This window comes from Raphanus sativus, chromosome 6 (assembly GCF_000801105.2).
Source record: "Raphanus sativus cultivar WK10039 chromosome 6, ASM80110v3, whole genome shotgun sequence".
Taxonomy (NCBI): domain Eukaryota; kingdom Viridiplantae; phylum Streptophyta; class Magnoliopsida; order Brassicales; family Brassicaceae; genus Raphanus; species Raphanus sativus.
In genome coordinates, this window is record NC_079516.1 from 45,252,335 (window position 1) to 45,272,076 (window position 19,742).

General features: G+C 36.5%; 4 protein-coding genes across 5 annotated transcripts; 3 read left to right on the top strand and 1 right to left on the bottom strand.

The window, feature by feature from the left end:
* The first annotated feature begins 385 nt into the window (after positions 1-385).
* Positions 386-10,762, top strand: LOC130496620 (uncharacterized). 2 transcript variants are annotated; one of them, XM_056988839.1, is made up of 3 exons: positions 386-1,830; positions 4,117-5,843; positions 10,517-10,762. In XM_056988839.1, exons 1-2 carry the CDS (start codon positions 1,812-1,814, stop codon positions 5,043-5,045), a joined length of 948 nt encoding a protein of 315 aa, XP_056844819.1. In that variant the 5' UTR covers positions 386-1,811; the 3' UTR covers positions 5,046-5,843; positions 10,517-10,762. The 2 variants fall into 2 exon arrangements, with proteins under 2 accessions (XP_056844819.1, XP_056844820.1); XM_056988840.1 differs by lacking the exon at positions 10,517-10,762 and adding an exon at positions 8,903-10,510.
* Positions 10,763-12,414: 1,652 nt separating this feature from the next.
* On the top strand, positions 12,415-14,233 carry LOC108806072 (WAT1-related protein At3g53210). Its single transcript, XM_018578098.2, has 6 exons — positions 12,415-12,742; positions 12,843-12,905; positions 12,982-13,098; positions 13,182-13,587; positions 13,678-13,829; positions 13,920-14,233. Exons 1-6 carry the CDS (start codon positions 12,423-12,425, stop codon positions 14,119-14,121), a joined length of 1,260 nt encoding a protein of 419 aa, XP_018433600.1. The 5' UTR covers positions 12,415-12,422; the 3' UTR covers positions 14,122-14,233.
* Positions 14,234-14,255: 22 nt separating this feature from the next.
* Positions 14,256-15,795, top strand: LOC108806073 (ribosomal RNA small subunit methyltransferase, mitochondrial). Its single transcript, XM_018578099.2, has 2 exons — positions 14,256-14,678; positions 15,037-15,795. Exons 1-2 carry the CDS (start codon positions 14,256-14,258, stop codon positions 15,718-15,720), a joined length of 1,107 nt encoding a protein of 368 aa, XP_018433601.2. The 3' UTR covers positions 15,721-15,795.
* LOC108806074 (peroxidase 72) lies at positions 15,794-17,527 on the bottom strand. Its single transcript, XM_018578101.2, has 4 exons — positions 17,216-17,527; positions 16,937-17,128; positions 16,679-16,844; positions 15,794-16,382 (listed from the first exon to the last, which is right to left on the bottom strand). The coding sequence occupies exons 1-4, from the start codon at positions 17,447-17,449 to the stop codon at positions 15,961-15,963; spliced, it is 1,014 nt and encodes a 337-aa protein (XP_018433603.1). The 5' UTR covers positions 17,450-17,527; the 3' UTR covers positions 15,794-15,960.
* Between the last annotated feature and the right edge of the window lie 2,215 nt (positions 17,528-19,742).

Here is a 19,742-nt window from a genome sequence, read left to right on the forward strand (position 1 = left end):
GACACAGCTTTGTGATTTAATTTCATTTTAAACTAAATTCTATATGTTTTATTTAATCAAATTCAAATGTAATCTAAATAAGTAATAAAATTATAAACACAATTTATAGGAAACAAATTTCTGGGAATTAAATTGTGTGTAAGCATTAATTGTGTATATCCTAAGTCTACTGAGATTTAGGCATAGAAAAAGAGAATTCAAAATCAAATCTGATGAACTCAACAAATTACAAATTACAAATTTGGTTTAGCACACGAAGTTTACTAATTCACACTTAGGTTTCATTAGTTAAATTTAGTTTCAGCAATGCATCGATTTTACTGACTGCTTAAAACTACTTGCAAAAATATTACCTCAGCAATGGCTAACTTCTGGTAGAACTCAACAGAACACAAACGTAAAATACATTGGCTTAGTTGGGATAAGCTTTGTATTCCAAAAGGGTTAGGAGGTACGGATTTTAAAAACATTGAAATCTTTAAACACACTCTCCTTACCAAGCAAGCATGGAGAATCCTCTCATCTCTCTCTCTTCTCTTCTTAGTCAGTTTCTAGAAAGCAAATATTTTTCAGATACCTCTTTTATGTCAGTTTCTTTAGATTCTCGTCCTTGTTTTGCTTGGAGGAGTGTTCTCTTTGGTAGAGAATTACTAGAAACAGACCTTAATCACATGATTGGAAATGGTAGATCTCTCCCTGTTTGGTCTACCCCTTAGTTAGTTGGCCGAGACAGAATGTGCATTCCACTGATGAAGAACATCTTAGTTGATCTGAACCTCAGTCAACCATCTCGTGCTAGACAATTCTCATCTATGGAACCAAAATTTACTTGATGATCTTTTCTCCTCTCAAGACAAAGAGATCATTCTCAAGATCAAAGCAGTCACTGATTCACCAGCTTTTTTTCATTTGGAATTACATTCGGTCGGGTGCATATACAGTGAAGTCATGTTATTGGCTTGGAGAAAGAGAAGCAAGAAAGGAAGCGTTTATTGCTGGAGATAATCAGCCTTCTTTAAATAATTTAAAGGTTATATTTGGTCTCTGGACACTGCTCCAAAATTCAAAATCTTTATATGTAAAGTTGTTAGCAGAGCTTTATCTGTGGCAGATAACCTCATTGAACGAGGAAAGTTGATAGCCGTTGTCAGATTTGCGGCTTGGAGGGATATTCTTTAAATCAAGTCTTCTTTGCTTGTACAGTAGCTAAACAAATTTGGGCTTGCAGAAATTTCCCGTACCTGCCAAAGGTTTATATCTTGCCTTTATCTACTTTAACATTTTTTTATATTCTTAAAACGAGGAAAAATCAATCATTCGAGAGAATATATGAAGAAATGGAGTTTGAATTCTATGGCCGATATGGAAAAATAGGAATTCCTTTCTCTTCCAAGGTAATATGGCTCTTGGTCCGCCTTTCATTAGAGCAATTTATGAAGAGGTTGATAATTGGTTTCTGATCAAATCAATTGAAAAAAAAAAGCTATAGACCTAGAAATAAAAAGGAGGATTATCTTTGACTCAAAACCTCCTCCCTTATCTTGGCTCAAGTGTGACATTGGTCTCGCATGGATTAAAATATAAATGAGAATGGTGTCTCATGAATTATCAGAAATAGAGAAAGAAAAGTTTGTGAAAATAGAAAGAAAAGTTTTAATACATGGTAGATATTTTTTGCAGGCATTTTTTGTAAGCACGATGTTTCTCTGGAAAGTTAGTTATTGGGCCATTAAAAGCTTGAAGTCTCTTCACTTCAGCTCGGTTATTTTTGCTAATGATGATCACGGATTGATCAGCGAAATCCCTAAATCATGACTTTCAGATTAACAGGTTCGGATTCACTCTCACCATCATGATTAAGGAGAATTTTTTCAATCATATTTTGATGTGGGTTATCCATGTTGGCTCTGTCTCTGATCTTTTTTTTTTTTTTGTTGATTAAAGTTGATCTTTGTAAAAACTTGATGTTTATCATCTTTTCATTGGAATTATAGTGTTTAAGAAAAAAGTAATCTGCAGTGTACCGACCCACATGGTCCATAAAAAAAAATCCCCTATGGTTTGGCCTATATGAACAAGAATTGTCCCGTCTGACATTTCTATCTATAGCAATCATCTTTTCTTTTCTATTTTTTGGCAACTCATCTTTTCTTTCTTTGGATTTTCCGGTAAATCTATAAATGTAAGCTGAAGTTTTTTTTTTTCCATCTAGTAATATATTATTAATGGGTCTAAAGCCCAGAAAAACAAAAACACACAAGCCCAACAGAGGACAAACTGAGAGAGAAAACGTTGGGCCTGAAGCCCATTCTCCAAATCTAAGTGACACTACACGAACCACGTGTCACAACCAGACTCATCACTTAGGCAAGCGTCTCCCGGTCACTACTCGGTGACCCACAACCCTAGACATCGCCGGAAGAGACGAAAACCACCAGTAGTTTCGCCGGAGCTCTCCGGAGTCATCGATTACCCATCCTTTTTCCGGCTGGACTCTTTTTAGGGAGAGCATCTTCAGGTCTGTCTCAAGATCTCATCCCTATCCACCGGTAATGATAACTTGCATATTTACATTGTTTTAGCCATTCATTCTTGTACATTTTGATCATATAGATTAGGATTTAGTCATCTTTAGGTTACATTTTGCATACATGAGTCTTTATTAGGTGTTGGAGTGTGCTATGGAGTTTTTGGAAGTGTTTGGAGGCATTTGTGGTGTAAAAGGTTGAAAGATGAACATGGATGGAGACCTTAAAGATATCTTTTGAAGCCCATCTTCTGGAAGAACATTGGAAATTGAGATAGCTTTCTAATGGAAGTGGTCTCAAGTCATTTGGAGCTGTATTGGAGGAGTTATGATCAATCTACTGGAGGCATATCAATATTCGAACACAGTACGCCTGGAGCGGGGTGACGGAGCGGGGTTACGACCCCGCTGTGTATCCAGAGCGGGGAGCGGGGTTACGACCCCCGCTCGGGTTTACACAGAAATGGAGGAAAAACGGCTGGAGCGGGGTTGTGACCCGGGTACGGATACCCCGCTGCGTGTTATCACTTGGTCGTTTTTATGATTTTTAAGGGGTTTTTTAGACTTTTCTATTGGTATCATTAGGTTTCTAAAGACCATATAAATACTCTTGTAATCCCAAATTTGGGAATTAACTCTTTTTCTCTCAAAAACACATTTGTAAACCTTGAAGAAAGTTTGGATCTTTGATCCTTTTTCATCTTATTTTCTTTGTGTTTGTTGGATTATCTTGTTCACTAGCATGTTTAATCTTGAATCATCTTTGGTTTTTGGGTTAATCATGTCTATTAGTGAGTAGATCTATCTAGGATTCAATGGGCTAGGGTGATTAAGGGTGATTAGTGAAGATCTAGGGTGTTTAATGTTAAATCTACTTCTTTCCTTGCTTGTTGAGGGTTCTCAATGCTATTTTGGTCTTGATCATACTAAAATAGATCCTTAGGCATTTCCTGCCCGAAAGGTGTATGATGAAATGCCTGAACCAACTCTTCAATGCTTTTAATGCACTTTGCCAAAAAGATTTGTTGTTAAAGGTGTTAAGATTGCTAGTAGACTTGTTCTCCATGATTGCTTTAGTAACATTCAACCAAAGGGATTTGATGCTTGAGTTGCTTAGGGAAATGAACATTCATCTAGGGATAGAGCTTGTTTAGTATTGTGTCTAGGCATACGGAAAGTGCTTGATTGATAGCTTGTCACCTTTAGATTGGATCTACATCACCCAAGATCAAATGCCTAGCCCCATGAGTCCACTTGCTTCATATTGAGAAAGAAAGTTTACTCTTTTATTGCATTTCTAGTCTAGTTTTAGTTCACTTCACTTCACTCAATTGGTTGCACTTAGATTAAGCATAGACTTGCATTCCCTTTGCATTAGAATCACTTAGGATTGGTTCGACAATCTTTTATACTACATCATTTGATAGAGACCCTTGAAAAGTCCTAGCATCAAATTGGCGCCGTTGCCGGGGAACTAGTAGATTTATCATTAGGATTTCAATCTTTCTTGAGACTAAGCTTTATTTTTTTTGCTTTGTTTTGCTTTTGTACAGTTACTAACCTTTTCTTCTAGCTTTTGTTATTTGTAGAGATGGCTTCAAGCTACCATGAGGAGCCACAAGAAGAGGAAGACACATTTGAATATCACATTGAAGATGACTTTGATGCAAGTATACTCACACCAGCACAATTTGTGATGTTATATGAGCTTCAGAAGGAGTATCCAGGTTCGGCAAAGACATCCCTAGCACGAAGGATCCGGTTGGAGCTTATTAAGGATCGAGCAGAGCTTGAAGGAAGGGAGGTTACAAAGTATGAGTTTAATGTTGCCTATGACCTTAAAGAGGTAATGGATTGGGCTCCACCACTCCAGCTGGAAGGTATAGAAATTTCCATTTTAGAACTTCAATTTGAGAAAATATGCTTGCCTTGTGGTGAAAACATTGCCCATGATCATGATTCTCTTGTGCTCATCAATGAATGTCTTGATCTGATATGTGAAACTAGGAAGCTAGATGAGTTGAGAATAGAAAAGCTTGCTAGAGATCATATTGAAGTTTGTTTTGACAAGAGCTATCTATGTGCTTCATTTGATCTCGAATCTGAGTTTTTGATTCTTAATGAATCTAGACCTCTTCTTGAGATAGCTGATTTAGGGGATGAGCTTGATGTTGATAAGCTTTTGCTTGAGATAGAAAATCCTCTTGTCAAAAACATTCATGAGAATGAGAACATTGTGTTTTATTCAGTTGATAGAGATAGAGTTGATTACTTTGTTAAAACCTCGTTTGAACCAGTAGTTGACTTTATCTTTCCACCAAATGCATTTGATTCTCATGACTATTTGAACATCAAAGAGCATCTCATATTTCATGATACATCTATAATAAAGCTCTTTGATGAAAAATCTGTCTATTTTCTATGGACAGTAGTGTGCTCCTTTGCGCATTTGGTTTTTTGTTCTTGTAGGAGAAGGACTAAAGGTGCATTGGCTCAGCCTTTTGATACCTATGATTAGCATGCACAATTCCTATAGACCTCACTGTTCTGAAGATGGCAACTGAGAAGAGAGTTCCTTTGATCCTTGGCACTCCATTTCTCACAACAGTTGGAGCATGTATTGATTTTCCAAACAAGAAGGTCACACTCCTCAATGTGAACAAGGTTGTCTCTTACCCAATCCAATCTCCAATGGATGTTGGGTTGTGGAACAATCACTTGTGAAGAACCATCCATTGCGAAGACCCAAGCTAAAGTGGCTATACCTGGGAAAGAAGATTTTGTTGGAGAGTCCTCTAAAAAGATGTGTGATAAGCACTTGGAAAGTGCTAAAAAGGAGGAGGTGAGTAGAGCCACAAAGGCTGCTCATGACATGAAGAAGATAGTGAAAGAAACTCATTCTCCACCTCTTGATAAGACTCCTCACACTCTCACTCTCCACCCAATGAAGCTCAAGGATGGAGCCATTGAGTACAAGATCAAGTGCAAAGGTAGGTCCAAGCCATTCTCAAGTGCAAGGGCCATCATCACTCCTCAGCTTCAAAAACGACCCCATCAAGCTCCAAGAGCTCCTCTCTCAGGTCCTCACCATCACTCTTGAAGGTGGGAAGGATCCTCCTTCTCACTAGTATAAGAGAAAAGGTAGTCAAGCTAGTGACTCAAAACAAGCTCACTTGGGAGGAATTCCCATGGTTATCCTTGTATATAAATTTGCTATTTCATTTCTTTATGTTTTCAATAAGTGTGGCAGAAGTTTCAGGCCAGCTCAAAGCTCAAGCTCTAGACACCCATTACCACACTTCACTCTCCACTTGAGGTATCACTCTAACCCTTCTTTGTACATACCATTGCTTTTATCATATTTTCGGTATCTCCTTCTATCTTATTAACACAGAGACTGTGTGATTTAAGTGTGGGGGAGGTACCAAGTATTTAATCATGTTTGTTTTGTTGATTGTGAGTCTCATACATTGCATTGTACATTCATATATGCATAGAAAAAACCATAAAATTAAAAAAAAAAATTTGAAAAATGCATAAAGAATCATGTAGTTGCATCACTTGCATTCTTAGGATTGAGTCTAGATCATATAGATTGCATTCACTTGCATATGGAGCAGATGTTGATAATGTCTTGTAAAGAACACTTGTTTGCACTGAATTTGCCACCCTAGTTAAGCATATTAAGTAGCTTGTGCATCTCTTGAAAGCCTTGCATGCTTCGAGCTTTGAAAACTCTTCTTGAAACATGTGCTTGCTCTATATTGGCATTGTTCTTGAAACCAGCCCCAACCTGAATCTTGATTTAAATGAACTTAATCTCTCTTGCATATGGGCATTTGCATACTTGATCATGGATCTCATACACATTTGGGTTATCTTTTCCGTTGTACCACTCTTTGTTAACCCAAATGGCACTCCCTTACCCTAAAACCCTTACCATTCTTTGAAGCCTACATTGATTTGTATGAGTGAGGTCTCTTTTGATAGTTTGTCATGTGCAAAATCTTGAGAGTATTGGGAGCGACATGGATTTGTTCTCATCTCTTGCTAGCATAGGGTCATCATTTGAGCTAGCTTCTAGGATGGTGAGTGGGTGTATGTTTCTTAAAAGTTTAATGTCTTGGGTTTGGGGTGTGAGAAAGATGAGCAATAGAGTGTTATGAGAAAGAAAAGCTCTAAGGACCTAGAATAGAAAGAAAAGAAAGCTCTAGTTTGTATTGTTTGAGACCTTCCCCCTATATATATAAAGAAAGAAAAGAAAAAGAAAAGAAAAAGGAAAAAGGAAAAAAAAGATTCAAAAAGATAGTGGGGAAGAGAAAATAAAAAGAGTTAGAGCTTAGAAAAATGAATAAGAGGTCCTTAGTGGTTAAGTCATAAGAAAAGAGAGTTGTTCATTGGGTGAGTGATGTGAGTGTTTGTTATTTTGGGGTATGAGATGAATGAAAGGGGTGTAGAATTTGTAATCACTTAGGAATGGGTAGAATGATGAGGATGGATCCATGTATGCATGAATTGCTCCTAGTCTTAGATAAATTTTGCATAATGATCAAACTCCTTGATTCTTGAGTGATTGCCACCTGAAAATGATGCATTGAATCCTCTTTTTCATCCATATTAGACCATTTGATCAACTAGCCAAATGATTGAGATCATGTGCCCATTTGTGAGAATTCACCTTGTGTGTGTATGTGAATCAATGTGAGGGCTGGTTAAGAGGACTTGTTGGTTGATGAGTATTGCATCTTGTGTAGAGGCATAAGAGTATTGATATGCCTAGAGAATCTAGAGTATAATAAGAGAGTGTGCTCATACTATTTGCTATGTTTCTTTAGGATGTCAAGTTGAATGCTATGAGTGTTTCTTTTGGTTATAAGCTCCCATCTTTATATCTATCCTCCTTGAGTTTTTGAAAAGTTTACTTGAGGACAAGTAAAGGACTAGTGTGGGGGAGTTGATAACTTGCATATTTACATTGTTTTAGCCATTCATTCTTGTACATTTTGATCATATAGATGAGGATTTAGTCATCTTTAGGTTACATTTTGCATACATGAGTCTTTATTAGGTGTTGGAGTGTGCTATGGAGTTTTTGGAAGTGTTTGGAGGCATTTGTGGTGTAAAAGGTTGAAAGATGAACATGGATGGAGACCTTAAAGATGTCTTTTGAAGCCCATCTTCTGGGAGAACATTGGAAATTGAGATAGCTTTCTAATGGAAGTGGTCTCAAGTCATTTGGAGCTGTATTGGAGGAGTTATGATCAATCTACTGGAGGCATATCAATACTCGAACACAGTACGCCTGGAGCGGGGTGACGGAGCGGGGTTACGACCCCGCTGTGTATCCAGAGCGGGGTGACGGAGCGGGGTTACGACCCCCGCTCGGGTTTACACAGAAATGGAGGAAAAACGGCTGGAGCGGGGTTGTGACCCGGGTACGGAGATCCCGCTGCGTGTTATCACTTGGTCGTTTTTATGATTTTTAAGGGGTTTTTTAGACTTTTCTATTGGTATCATTAGGTTTCTAAAGACCATATAAATACTCTTGTAATCCCAAATTTGGGAATTAACTCTTTTTCTCTCAAAAACACATTTGTAAACCTTGAAGAAAGTTTGGATCTTTGATCCTTTTTCATCTTATTTTCTTTGTGTTTGTTGGATTATCTTGTTCACTAGCATGTTTAATCTTGAATCATCTTTGGTTTTTGGGTTAATCATGTCTATTAGTGAGTAGATCTATCTAGGATTCATGGGCTAGGGTGATTAAGGGTGATTAGTGAAGATCTAGGGTGTTTAATGTTAAATCTACTTCTTTCCTTGCTTGTTGAGGGTTCTCAATGCTATTTTGGTCTTGATCATACTAAAATAGATCCTTAGGCATTTCCTGCCCGAAAGGTGTATGATGAAATGCCTGAACCAACTCTTCAATGCTTTTAATGCACTTTGCCAAAGAGATTTGTTGTTAAAGGTGTTAAGATTGCTAGTAGACTTGTTCTCCATGATTGCTTTAGTAACATTCAACCAAAGGGATTTGATGCTTGAGTTGCTTAGGGAAATGAACATTCATCTAGGGATAGAGCTTGTTTAGTATTGTGTCTAGGCATACGGAAAGTGCTTGATTGATAGCTTGTCACCTTTAGATTGGATCTACATCACCCAAGATCAAATGCCTAGCCCCATGAGTCCACTTGCTTCATATTGAGAAATAAAGTTCACTCTTTTATTGCATTTCTAGTCTAGTTTTAGTTCACTTCACTTCACTCAATTGGTTGCACTTAGATTAAGCATAGACTTGCATTCCCTTTGCATTAGAATCACTTAGGATTGGTTCGACAATCTTTTATACTACATCATTTGATAGGGACCCTTGAAAAGTCCTAGCATCAGGTAAAAACACACGGACGCCTTCAATCTCAGACGCGACTTGCCTCCTTCACCACCTCGACAAATCTTGTTTCAAAAGCCGGCGACGCAAAGCTTCGTGAGCCTTTACCCCCCGGGGTCATAAGCCGGCGACAACTGATTAAAGAAACCACGTCATCCCGGAGTCAAAAACAACACTTAAACAACGGGAGAAGAAACTCGATAGCCTCTCCTCCTCCCGATCGATACAAAGAAAATAACAAAAAAACACAAACTAAAGATTAATCTAAAGTTAAAGCCGGACCGACGGTGGCTGTGGGAGCCCACCCGTCGGCCGGAAAACAACAACACGTCGAAGCTTTGCTTTTCTTCTAGACAGAGGTTAGAGCAAAATAAAGAGAGAGAAAATGTCTTAGGCTTGTGAGAATGTTATGTAAGCTGAAGTATATTATATACTTTAACCACTCTCTCTGTAAAATAATTAAGACTCGGAAAGCTGCGATTGAACAGAAATAAAGTCACAAAGCTGTTTATAGTTTTTTTTTTAAAGTTCCAATGCTATTTCAATTTTTCAGTTACTTTTCTTGCACCGTTTAAATTGGTTTTATAAGAGCAGGATTATGCACCGTTCTAAAAGGGTTTTTGCAGAAAAAGTAGTGTGCTGGCCTCTTTTTTTTTGTAAAAATCGTATGCAGAAATCACGAGATAAAAATCGTTTTTGGTCTATTTTTGTACTGTTTGGGGGTTTCACTGACACGTGGCGGTCCACGATTGTTTTTTTTTTTTAAATCAGACAAAAAAATTTAAGAAACCCAAAATAGTTTTAGCCATAATAATGCTCTAAGTTTCCAAATTTCAGAAACTTGTAAAGTTAAGAATATTTTAATTGATATTAGGTTATAGTTATGCCCTATTAGAAAAAGTTCACCGCAAGAAAATAGTACATTTGTAATGGAGGATGTTTTTTTTTTTTGCTAAAAGTAATGGAAGGTGTTAGTAAAAACTGGGTTTAAATGATTATTAGAATTTTTAAATCTAGTGTTATATTGGTTTATGGATTTTCATATTCTTATTAATATCTAGTGTTTATTGTTTAATGATTTAATTATTCTTTATTTTTTTTTGTTCGAAAAAATGAAATTATAAAAGTTATACAAATCTCTTAAAGAAAGTGTTATTGAAACTTATATTCTTAACTTTTTAACTCACAAAATAAGATTTGAGAATGTTACATGTTTCTCTTGGATTTTTAAAATCATTAGAGTAGTCTATTTTTATAGATTTTTACAATATACAAAATTGTCAATAATTTTCTAACTTTTAAAATCAACAAACTCTATTGAAATCTAAGTCCCACTGATATCTCATAAATCAGTACTAGTTGGTTTTAATATTTGTGAACAAACATTTTTTTTAGAAACTTAGGAATATATGTTTGCTTAGTATACCGAATACCTTTAATAACAGCAACATTGGGTATTCTATAAACTCTCATGATAAGTCTAATCTTTAAAACTTAGGAAGATCAATGTGATTTCCATACAGCAGATTTTTAACGAAGTATCATGATCGCCTTAGATTTAATTAAAACTGGCAAATCTTTAATAACATTTGGGATGCATGTAGATGATGAGGTTAAAGTTCAGACAAGATAAGATGGGGTTGGAGGAGGCGAATACTTGAATGTTATAAATTAAAGTTATGGTATTTCCTCATTTTTTTCAAACTTAAACAAAAGGGAAGATCGATACCGATCTTATGTGTCGGAAAGAATATGTGTCTCGTGCACAAAAAAAAAAGAATATGTCTTTAAATACAAAATTTTATATTCATCCGAATATTTAATCAATTTTAGTTTACATTTGGTACCCATTTTTCAAATCAAGTTCAGTTCAGTTCAGTTCTTCGAATTCATTTTTTTTCCAGCCCTATATCCTTAGTAAATAATTAAATCTTTATTAGATAATTGTTTATGAATTAATATATATATATAAACTGTCAAAACTAAAAACACATTAGAAAGATAATTCCTACATAAATTATGTTGTTTTCCAAAAAAAAATTTAATCATAGAAAATTAAAATAAAAGATGGGTAAAAGATAATTAATTATTTTTCTCTAAATTTTAATAATTTTATTTGCAAAGAGGATTTTTGTATTCAAACTCTCACGGTTAAAGTTAAAATGAGTTTATTTGATAATTGTTTAGGAGTTAATATATTTAAATTGCCCCAAAAACAAAACATCTTTAAAAATACACAATATTATTATCTGAAAATAATATTTTTAATCTAAAAATTTTAAAACTAAAAGTTAAAGTGATAAATATCGTTGATATCTTAACAGATAATATAATAAAAATTAAATCTCTATTAGATAATTGTTTATGAATATATATATATATAAAAACTGGCCAAAAATTAAAAATACTAAAAACATAATTTCTATATATATTTTGTTATCCGAAAGAATATTTTAACCAAGAAAGTGAAAATTAAAAATAAAATATATACTACCTCCGTTCCCGAAAGTATAATTTTCTAGATTTAATTTTTGTTTCACAAAGATGGATTTTCTATATTTTAAGGTACTTTTGTATACTTTTAAGAAACATTAATTGTGAATATTTGAATTGATTAAATTTCATTGGTGGATAGTTATTGGAAAATGTATAAAAAATAAATAGTAAATTAAAAAGTAAATATTTATTATGTTCTTAATAAACGTGAAAATTCTAGAAAATTCTATTTTCGGAAACGGAGATAGTATAACAGTAATTAAGTAAAATATAGAATTTTGAAAACTTTAATAATTTTATTTGGGAAAAATTGCATCCGAATTCTCGCATTAAAATTTAAAATGTGTTTATTAGATAATTGTTTAGGAATTAATATACATAAAATTTCCCAAAAAATAAAAATAAAGATAATTCCTACATAATATTATTATCTGAAAATAAATTTTTTAATCAAACAATTTTAAAATTAAAAAAATTAGAAGATGTATAAACAATAATTAAGTTCAAATTCTGTAATTTTTAATTGTAATATAATAATACATATTATTCATTTGTTTTCTTCACTTTAATGATCTTGTTATCTTCAACTTGGGATCTGAAAATATATACTCCCGTTTCAATATGTAAGTAGTTTTGCTTAAAAACACGAATATTAAGAAAATTGTTATTTAAAGAATACATATAATTTAATCAATGAATTTAACCAATTATAAAAAACCTAACATTATTTCATTGGTTACACAATATTCAATAACTATTTATATTATGAAACAAACTATTTTTGCTAGAACTACTTACATTAAGAAACCGAGGGAGTACTATAAAAAATAAGTAAAAGAAGCGTTAATGGATCTTGTTTTGATCGAGTCTTTACAAATCATACTTCTATTCAGAGAAACCTACGTCGTTTAGCGCTGCTATAAACGTTTTCCAGGAGAAACAGCCTGCCGTTTCCACCGTCGCAGGTCGAACAATACGTTGTTCGCATCTCACGTGAAGAACCAGAACCTGCACATGACAGTCTTATCTCGGTTTTGTCGTTTCAAGAAAGAGGCCAGAAGAAGACACAATTTAAAAAAGAAAGGAAGAAAAAAAAACAGACAGATCTCTCCCTCCGTCGTCTTTGACTCTTTTGGTCGGGGGAGAAAGATGTCTCCGATAGCAGCAAGAGCAAAGCTTCACGTAGCGATGGTGGTGTTTCAGACGGGATACGCGGGGAATCACGTGATCATGAGATTTGCTCTAAACTTGGGAGTAAGCAAACTCGTCTTCCCACTTTACCGGACCATCGTCGCTCTTTCTGTTCTTGCTCCCTCTGCTTACTTCCTTGAAAAGTATACACTTCAATCCAACCAATATTTTTAGTTATTTATTCCGGTTTTATGTAATATTGATTCTTAGTATTTATTATTTGTATATGGTAAACTAAACTAGAAAAGAAAGGCCGGCGATGAACACCAGTTTAGTGATTCAGTTCTTCCTTCTTGGACTTGTCGGGTACGATCTTCTTTTAAAACCTTGGATTGTAGGTTGGACTTGATATATTTTTGTTTGTTTGTTATATATATATTAGCATAACATTAAACCAAGGATTTTACATATTTGGATTGGACAATACCTCACCAACATTCGCATCAGCGACTGAGAATGCTGTTCCTGCTGTTTCATTCCTCATGGCCGCCTTGCTCGGGTATGTTTATGTTCCCTTGATTCTTCGTAAAAAATCTCACTTTCAGTCATTAATACTTTAGACACACACACACATCATTGTAGAATAGAGAAGGTAGAGTTGAAGAGGAGAGATGGTATAGCCAAAGTGGTGGGGACATTTGTATCGGTTGCAGGTTCTTTGGTCATAACGCTATATAAAGGGCCAACCATTTACGAACCGAGCTTGCGTGTAATGGACCACCAATCCATAACCATAAATGGTGGATCAGAAGAAAACAAGAACTGGACGTTGGGATGTCTGTGCTTGATGGGTCACTGCTTATGCTGGTCAAGCTGGATTGTGTTACAATCACCATTGCTTAAAAAGTACCCTGCTCGATTCTCCTTCATCTCGTTCTCTTGCTTTTTCGCAGTAATCCAGTTCTTCGGCATCTCTGCTTATTTCGAGCGAGATGTGGAGAGCTGGAAGATAATATCAGGAGGGGAAGTGTATGCGTTGCTATACACAGTAAGTGTTTTTTTATAAAGATCTTTTAGGTTAAGATATAGATATGGTGTGTGTGTGTGTGTGTGTTAATATATGGAATAATGGATATAGGGAGTGGTGGGATCAGCGATGGTGTTTGCAATACAAATATATGTGGTGGAGAGAGGGGGACCTCTGTTTGTATCAGCCTACTTGCCACTACAAACTCTAGTAGCTGCTGTTTTAGCCACTTTTGCTCTTGGTGAACACTTCTACCTTGGAGGGTACGTAATAGTTCTACTCACAATAATCATATATCAGAGTGTATAATATAACTAAGTGCTTTTATAAATTGTTGTTGGTTTATGTCACAGATTAATTGGGGCAATACTAATCATTAGTGGACTCTACTTGGTTGTGTTGGGAAAGAGTTGGGAGAGTCAAGCTCTAATTGTTAGCCGCCAACAGCAACAACGCTTTGTTTATTCAGCAACAGCAGAAGAAGATGGTGATGAAGAAGACAAGCATAACAAAGAAAGATGTTGTAGTATCATTCAACCATTAATTTCCTCCTAAGCTCTGCTCTCTCTCTCAGAATAATAAAAGTTGCACGATTATTTCATCCTCTATTAATTTTAATTTTGAAGATTAAAAATTCGATTTTGTCAGTTATTAGTTTCATATAAAAGCTAACGAGGCAGACTATATATATGTTTATGAGTTTGACACCGAGAGAGAGAGAGAGAGTGATGATTCAGAAAACAGTGTGCAGTTTCCGTATCAGATCAAGCAGCGCGTGCTTCTCTTCCTTACTTGTATTCCGACGAAACTCTCACTCACAGACTCGCGGTAATGGCCACCAAGTCGTGGAGAAGAAGCAACACGAGGGGTTGTTTCTGCAAAAGAGCAAAGGCCAGCACCTTCTTACCAACACCAGAATCCTCGACGCCATCGTCCGAAGCTCCCATGTCAGGCCCACCGACACCGTCTTGGAGATCGGTCCCGGCACTGGCAATCTCACCATGAAGCTTCTAGAAGCTGCCCACCACGTCGTCGCCGTCGAGCTAGACAAGCGTATGGTTGAGATTCTCCACAAAAGAGTTTGCGACCATGCTTTCCAACATAAACTCACTGTACGTTACTCTCTCTCTGCACATAACCTGTTCGATAAAATGACCAAGAGAGAGAAATAAATATATATATATATATATGTATATTTTGAATAATCCGGTATATCCTGGTCCCACCGAGTATATACCAAAGTGAGTCCAGATTACCGGTGAGTTTCTATAACCGTCTATGTTATACGCCTCGGTCACCGGACGGTAAAAAAATCCGGATATTAAATTTTGTCCTTAGTAACCAGCGGAATTCAAATCCAAGTCTGTATTAGGACCGGAATTCCCTCAAGACCAGTGGACCGGTCCTCGTTCTTGCTTGGTTAAGAGAGAAAAATAACTAACCTCTTTTTGTTTTGTTTTCTACTATTAGATTATTCAGAAAGATGTACTCAAGACAGACTTCCCTGAGTTTGATCTCGTGGTTGCTAACATTCCATACAACATATCTTCCCCTCTGGTGGCGAAGCTCGTCTACGGCTCCAACACCTTCCGCACCGCCACGCTCCTCCTTCAGAAGGAGTTCTCCCGCCGCCTCTTGGCCAACCCCGGCGATTCTGATTTCAACAGACTGGCCGTCAACGTGAAGCTTCTGGCTGATGTCAAACTCCTTATGGATGTGAGCAAAAGAGAGTTCGTCCCTCCCCCTAAAGTCGATTCCTCCGTCGTCATCATCACCCCCAAGGAGGTGAAACCTGATGTTGATGTTCGAGAATGGCTGGCCTTCACTCGCACCTGTTTCGGGAAGAAGAATAAGACGCTTGGTTCCATGTTTAGGCAGAAGAAGAAGGTCGCGGAGCTGCTGAGTCTGTCCAGAGTTGGGATTGCTGCGAATGCAAGTGATGCTGTTGAAGAAGGAGAAGAGCAAGGCTTGTGTTTGGATGCAGATGCGAGTGTGTTCAAGGAGAGGGTGGTTGGGATTCTGAGATCGAATGGGTTTGAAGACAAGAGACCGTCGAAGCTTTCTCATGGTGAGTTATTGCGTTTGCTTGCTTTGTTTAACCAAGCTGGCATCTCTTTCCATTCCTTACCTATTATGGATCTACACGATTATTGATCCCCAAGTTTTGTTTTAACTAGCGTTACCAAAAGCGCGCCAATACTTTTAAATTGACCAAAACATGTTTATCTAGTGCACTTTGAAAATTAGAGTAATGAAAATTAAGTAATCACCAAAATAAATACACACTCAAAGGAGAACACACATTCATACGAGCAAAGGCAAAAGAAATAAGATGACACGTGTCCATGCTAAACAAATGCATGAAACTAACCATGATATAGTATAAAGGTTTGATTAATAAGCTGCAGGGTTAACCCTCCGACAGATTCTCCGGATCTCTCCCCTCGCGCCCGTCAAAGGAGAGATATTCCCCATCTTCACCATCGATTTCGCAAACTGCTCAAAGAAGGCCTCTTGACTCTCAGCGTAGAGCTCCACCAGCTCCTTGGACTCTCTGTTCTTCGTGAACAGAACCTCGTCAGAGCTCAACAGCCCTTTGTACATGATGAGGTTCTTGAAGTAGTGGTTGTCGAACTTGAAAGGCGTCGCCAAGTCGAGGAAGAAGAGGTTTTGGTCACCGCCGGATCTTGGACATTGCTTACGCAACGCGTAGGCGTAGTATTGGTTTAGGGTTAGATCAGGCTTGCCGTTGCCAGACTGGTTGTATAACCTCTGCCGGAAACTTGTGCACCTCGAGTTTCCGATGGTGTGACTTCCTGCATATCACACGAAACAAAACCCCTTCTAAATATTAACAACTGAGCTTAATCAGCTAAGCAAATGTAACAAAACTTATGGGGCTTTCTAAATAATTTTATTATTTTAAACTTAGCAAAGCTGGTGTAACGTTTAACAAGCCCTTCAACATCCACATAGCACATTTAAAATGTTTTCAAAACCTAACAAACACTCAAAAAAAAATTATGGGGGGAGTTCTGTAACGATTTTTAGGGTCGGTTAATATATATAGGTAAGTTGTTACAAATGAATATTATAATTAATTAATTAATACCAGAGAGGGAGACAAGATCGACGAGATTAAGGCCTTGACGCTTGAACTTAGTGAGGATAGTTTGAAAAGTGTTGTTGGGAGCAGGAATGCCATTGTTGGAACCACTCAAGCTTGCTCCTCTCGCGTCTCTTCTTCCTAGAGGTACTTCCCAACTCGGTCCACCTGTCTGTATTAACATATGACCATGTGTTGAACTAATTAAGTTTTTAGTGATAATTAGTAATACAAATAGTTTGATTATTTGTTGTTCTGACTTACAATGACGGTTGAGTCTCTAGCAGCTAGAGCCAAGATATCAGCGCAAGAAACTGTTTCAGGACACTCTTGTTCTAAGGCATTCTTGATTTCCTCGATGACCTCGAAACCACGGGCTGAGTTTCTGTTAGGGTTTGATCGTTTCTCGCTGATTATGGTTCCACTGCTGTCCAATAGTATGGAAGCATCACATCCCTGCAGTAAGCGAGAAAAAAAATGTTTAAAACGGAAATTTAATTATTCCATAGCAAAGTAAGGTTGAGAAGTGGCTAAGGTTGAAACCTTCACGAAACAATCGTGGAAATGGAGTCTGAGCAAGGAGGCGGGCATGCGAGGATCCTGTGCGAATGCTTTGGCAACAATTGACTGAACAATTTCTTGAGCTTTAGGACATGAGTGGTCGTAGAACTGAGGGAAGAGATAGCCGCCACTTTCATAGGCTTTAGAGCTCAAACAAAGAGGAGAGAGGGCGATGAGGGAGAGGGCTACGATAAGAATGTTCAGTGATACAGCCATTTGGGAGGGGGGGGGGGTTCTTTTGCTTGATTTTCTACAAAGTAATTTGGGTTTTAACTCGATCGGTTTCTTGTAACTAATTTGATTTTCTTGTGACAGAATGCGTTCCATCATTTATAGAGTAGACATTGTGGAAATTTGAGAAAGACGTTGGAGTTGGTAACTAATCTTAGATATTGGGTTAGATGGATGCATTATTCTTTAAGGATTGGTTTGAATACGGAGCTAATATTAAATTTGCAGTTAGTCAAATCATATACCAAACCAAGAAGATGTTCAGACGTATTAATAAAAATAATGAATCGAGAGATTAACATCAACAGCAAGCTAGCAAAACAATTGCGTACGTATATAATTTTTAGTTTTTACTTGGTTGACACTTGAGATTTGACCATATATAGTCAAGAAAACAATGCTAACTGTTGTGTAAGCAAAGTGATAATCGTCTTATCGTGTTCTTAACAGATGTATACGGTTGCTAGACTACGACAAAGACAATAGTAATTGGTAGATAATGCCAAAACTATTAAGAAACGGCTCCAACTGCTCTCCATCACATACCAAACAATCCATTTTTCCTTTTGTTTTCAGTGCAACAAAAGAGAACAATGAACATTAAAAGTATCATGCTCTAACAGTGTATCTAGACTTTCTAAACTATTTAAAAGTCATCACTTATTTTATGTTACAAAAGCCTTGTTCGTTTCATCACCGCTGCTTTCAGCCGCAGCGTTTTAAAAAGAACGGCAACGGAGACAAAAAAAAAGCAGAATTAAAAGTTAAAACAACGCCGATTGAATGTTAGAGACATAAAAAACCATATGCCAGTGACGCTAAAATTTTCTGCGTATGCGTCCGTTTCGTTTGTTGTTAGCTGACGCAGCTGCTGGAAAACAAGGCGATGGTGATTCACCGGAGTTGTATGTTGCCCTGATGAAAGGCTTAACTATCGGAAGATGCCGCTGAACGCAGCGGTGATATGAACATGCTTGCTTCTTTTTTTTCTTAACACAGAACATGCTTTGCTTGGAACAAAATTATCAGGAAAACCCATAAAGATTTCTAAAAAAAGTTAGTAGAATGACATCTGTTAGCTTAGTATCTAGCCAAGTTCTCAAAAACTCTTATATGAGAACTTTTCATGCTTCTTTATATATATATATATATTATTTTTAATTGATAGAACTCTTTTCACCATTCACCGTTGGAGTTGCTCATGAAAGCTTAAAATATATGTAAATGTTCACGCTGGTGAGTGACCCAAGAACCAATTCTCATTCGATATAGAAAAAGTTGTATTGGGGAAATGGGAAAATTCCATTCAATAGAACTACAACTGTTACGAAATACAAACCAGCGATTTTTTTTGTCGACCAAACATACATTAATTAAAGCCCAATGGGCAATTACATCTAATGGTTAAGTTTACAAATTCAGTTACATCACCATTTACAACTGTAATTCAAATTAACTCAGCTTATCGTAGCCCAATCTAAAATATAAAAATGTCTTCTATTTTGAATTATTTAAAATTTCTTTAAACATCATTGTATTTTGAAACAGATGAAGATATATTAGGTGTACTACATTTTTTTGCTAAATATGTAAATATCATTTCGAAAAATGAACATGAAGTTTACAATGCGTATGTTTTCAAATTGTAGAACCTAAAGCAATTGATTCCACTGCAAAAAAGGTAAAAAAACATGGAAGCAAACATCAATCAGTTATCCTCAAAACTTCAGTTTGTAAGCATTCACTTTTTTAAAAAATAGCGATAAGGATTTGTAAACCAGGAGAAAAGGTTCTAGCCAAGGCAAACGGACGAGAGGCCAGAGAGATGCAAACCATTTGCAAGCAACAAAAACGAAGAACTGAGAGGGGACTAACGCCAAGACAACACTAACCAACGGGGTGTCATATATTTGATTAGGCTAATATGACACACGTTTTTTTATCTGGACAACTATATAGAAAAAACAGAAAAGCAAAAGCAGTTCAGATTCTTACTACCACTACTCAGTAAGTGCATCCCGTCATCATTAGTACTATACATCGATTTTCCTATATATGGTTATTTATTTAGTTAGTTGTTCGTACTTAATTAACAAGTACTTAATTGACACCACCACCAATCCAAGAGTTATTGGGATACGGTTGTGCGTTGGCGTGTCACGTGAAAGTGATTCACCGTCACTCGTTTTTTGAGAAAAATGTGATCATTTGTTGTCAAGTTCCTCTCGCTCCCAAAACACAGTTGTAAATGTCTCTGATTAATAAGAACTCATTAGAG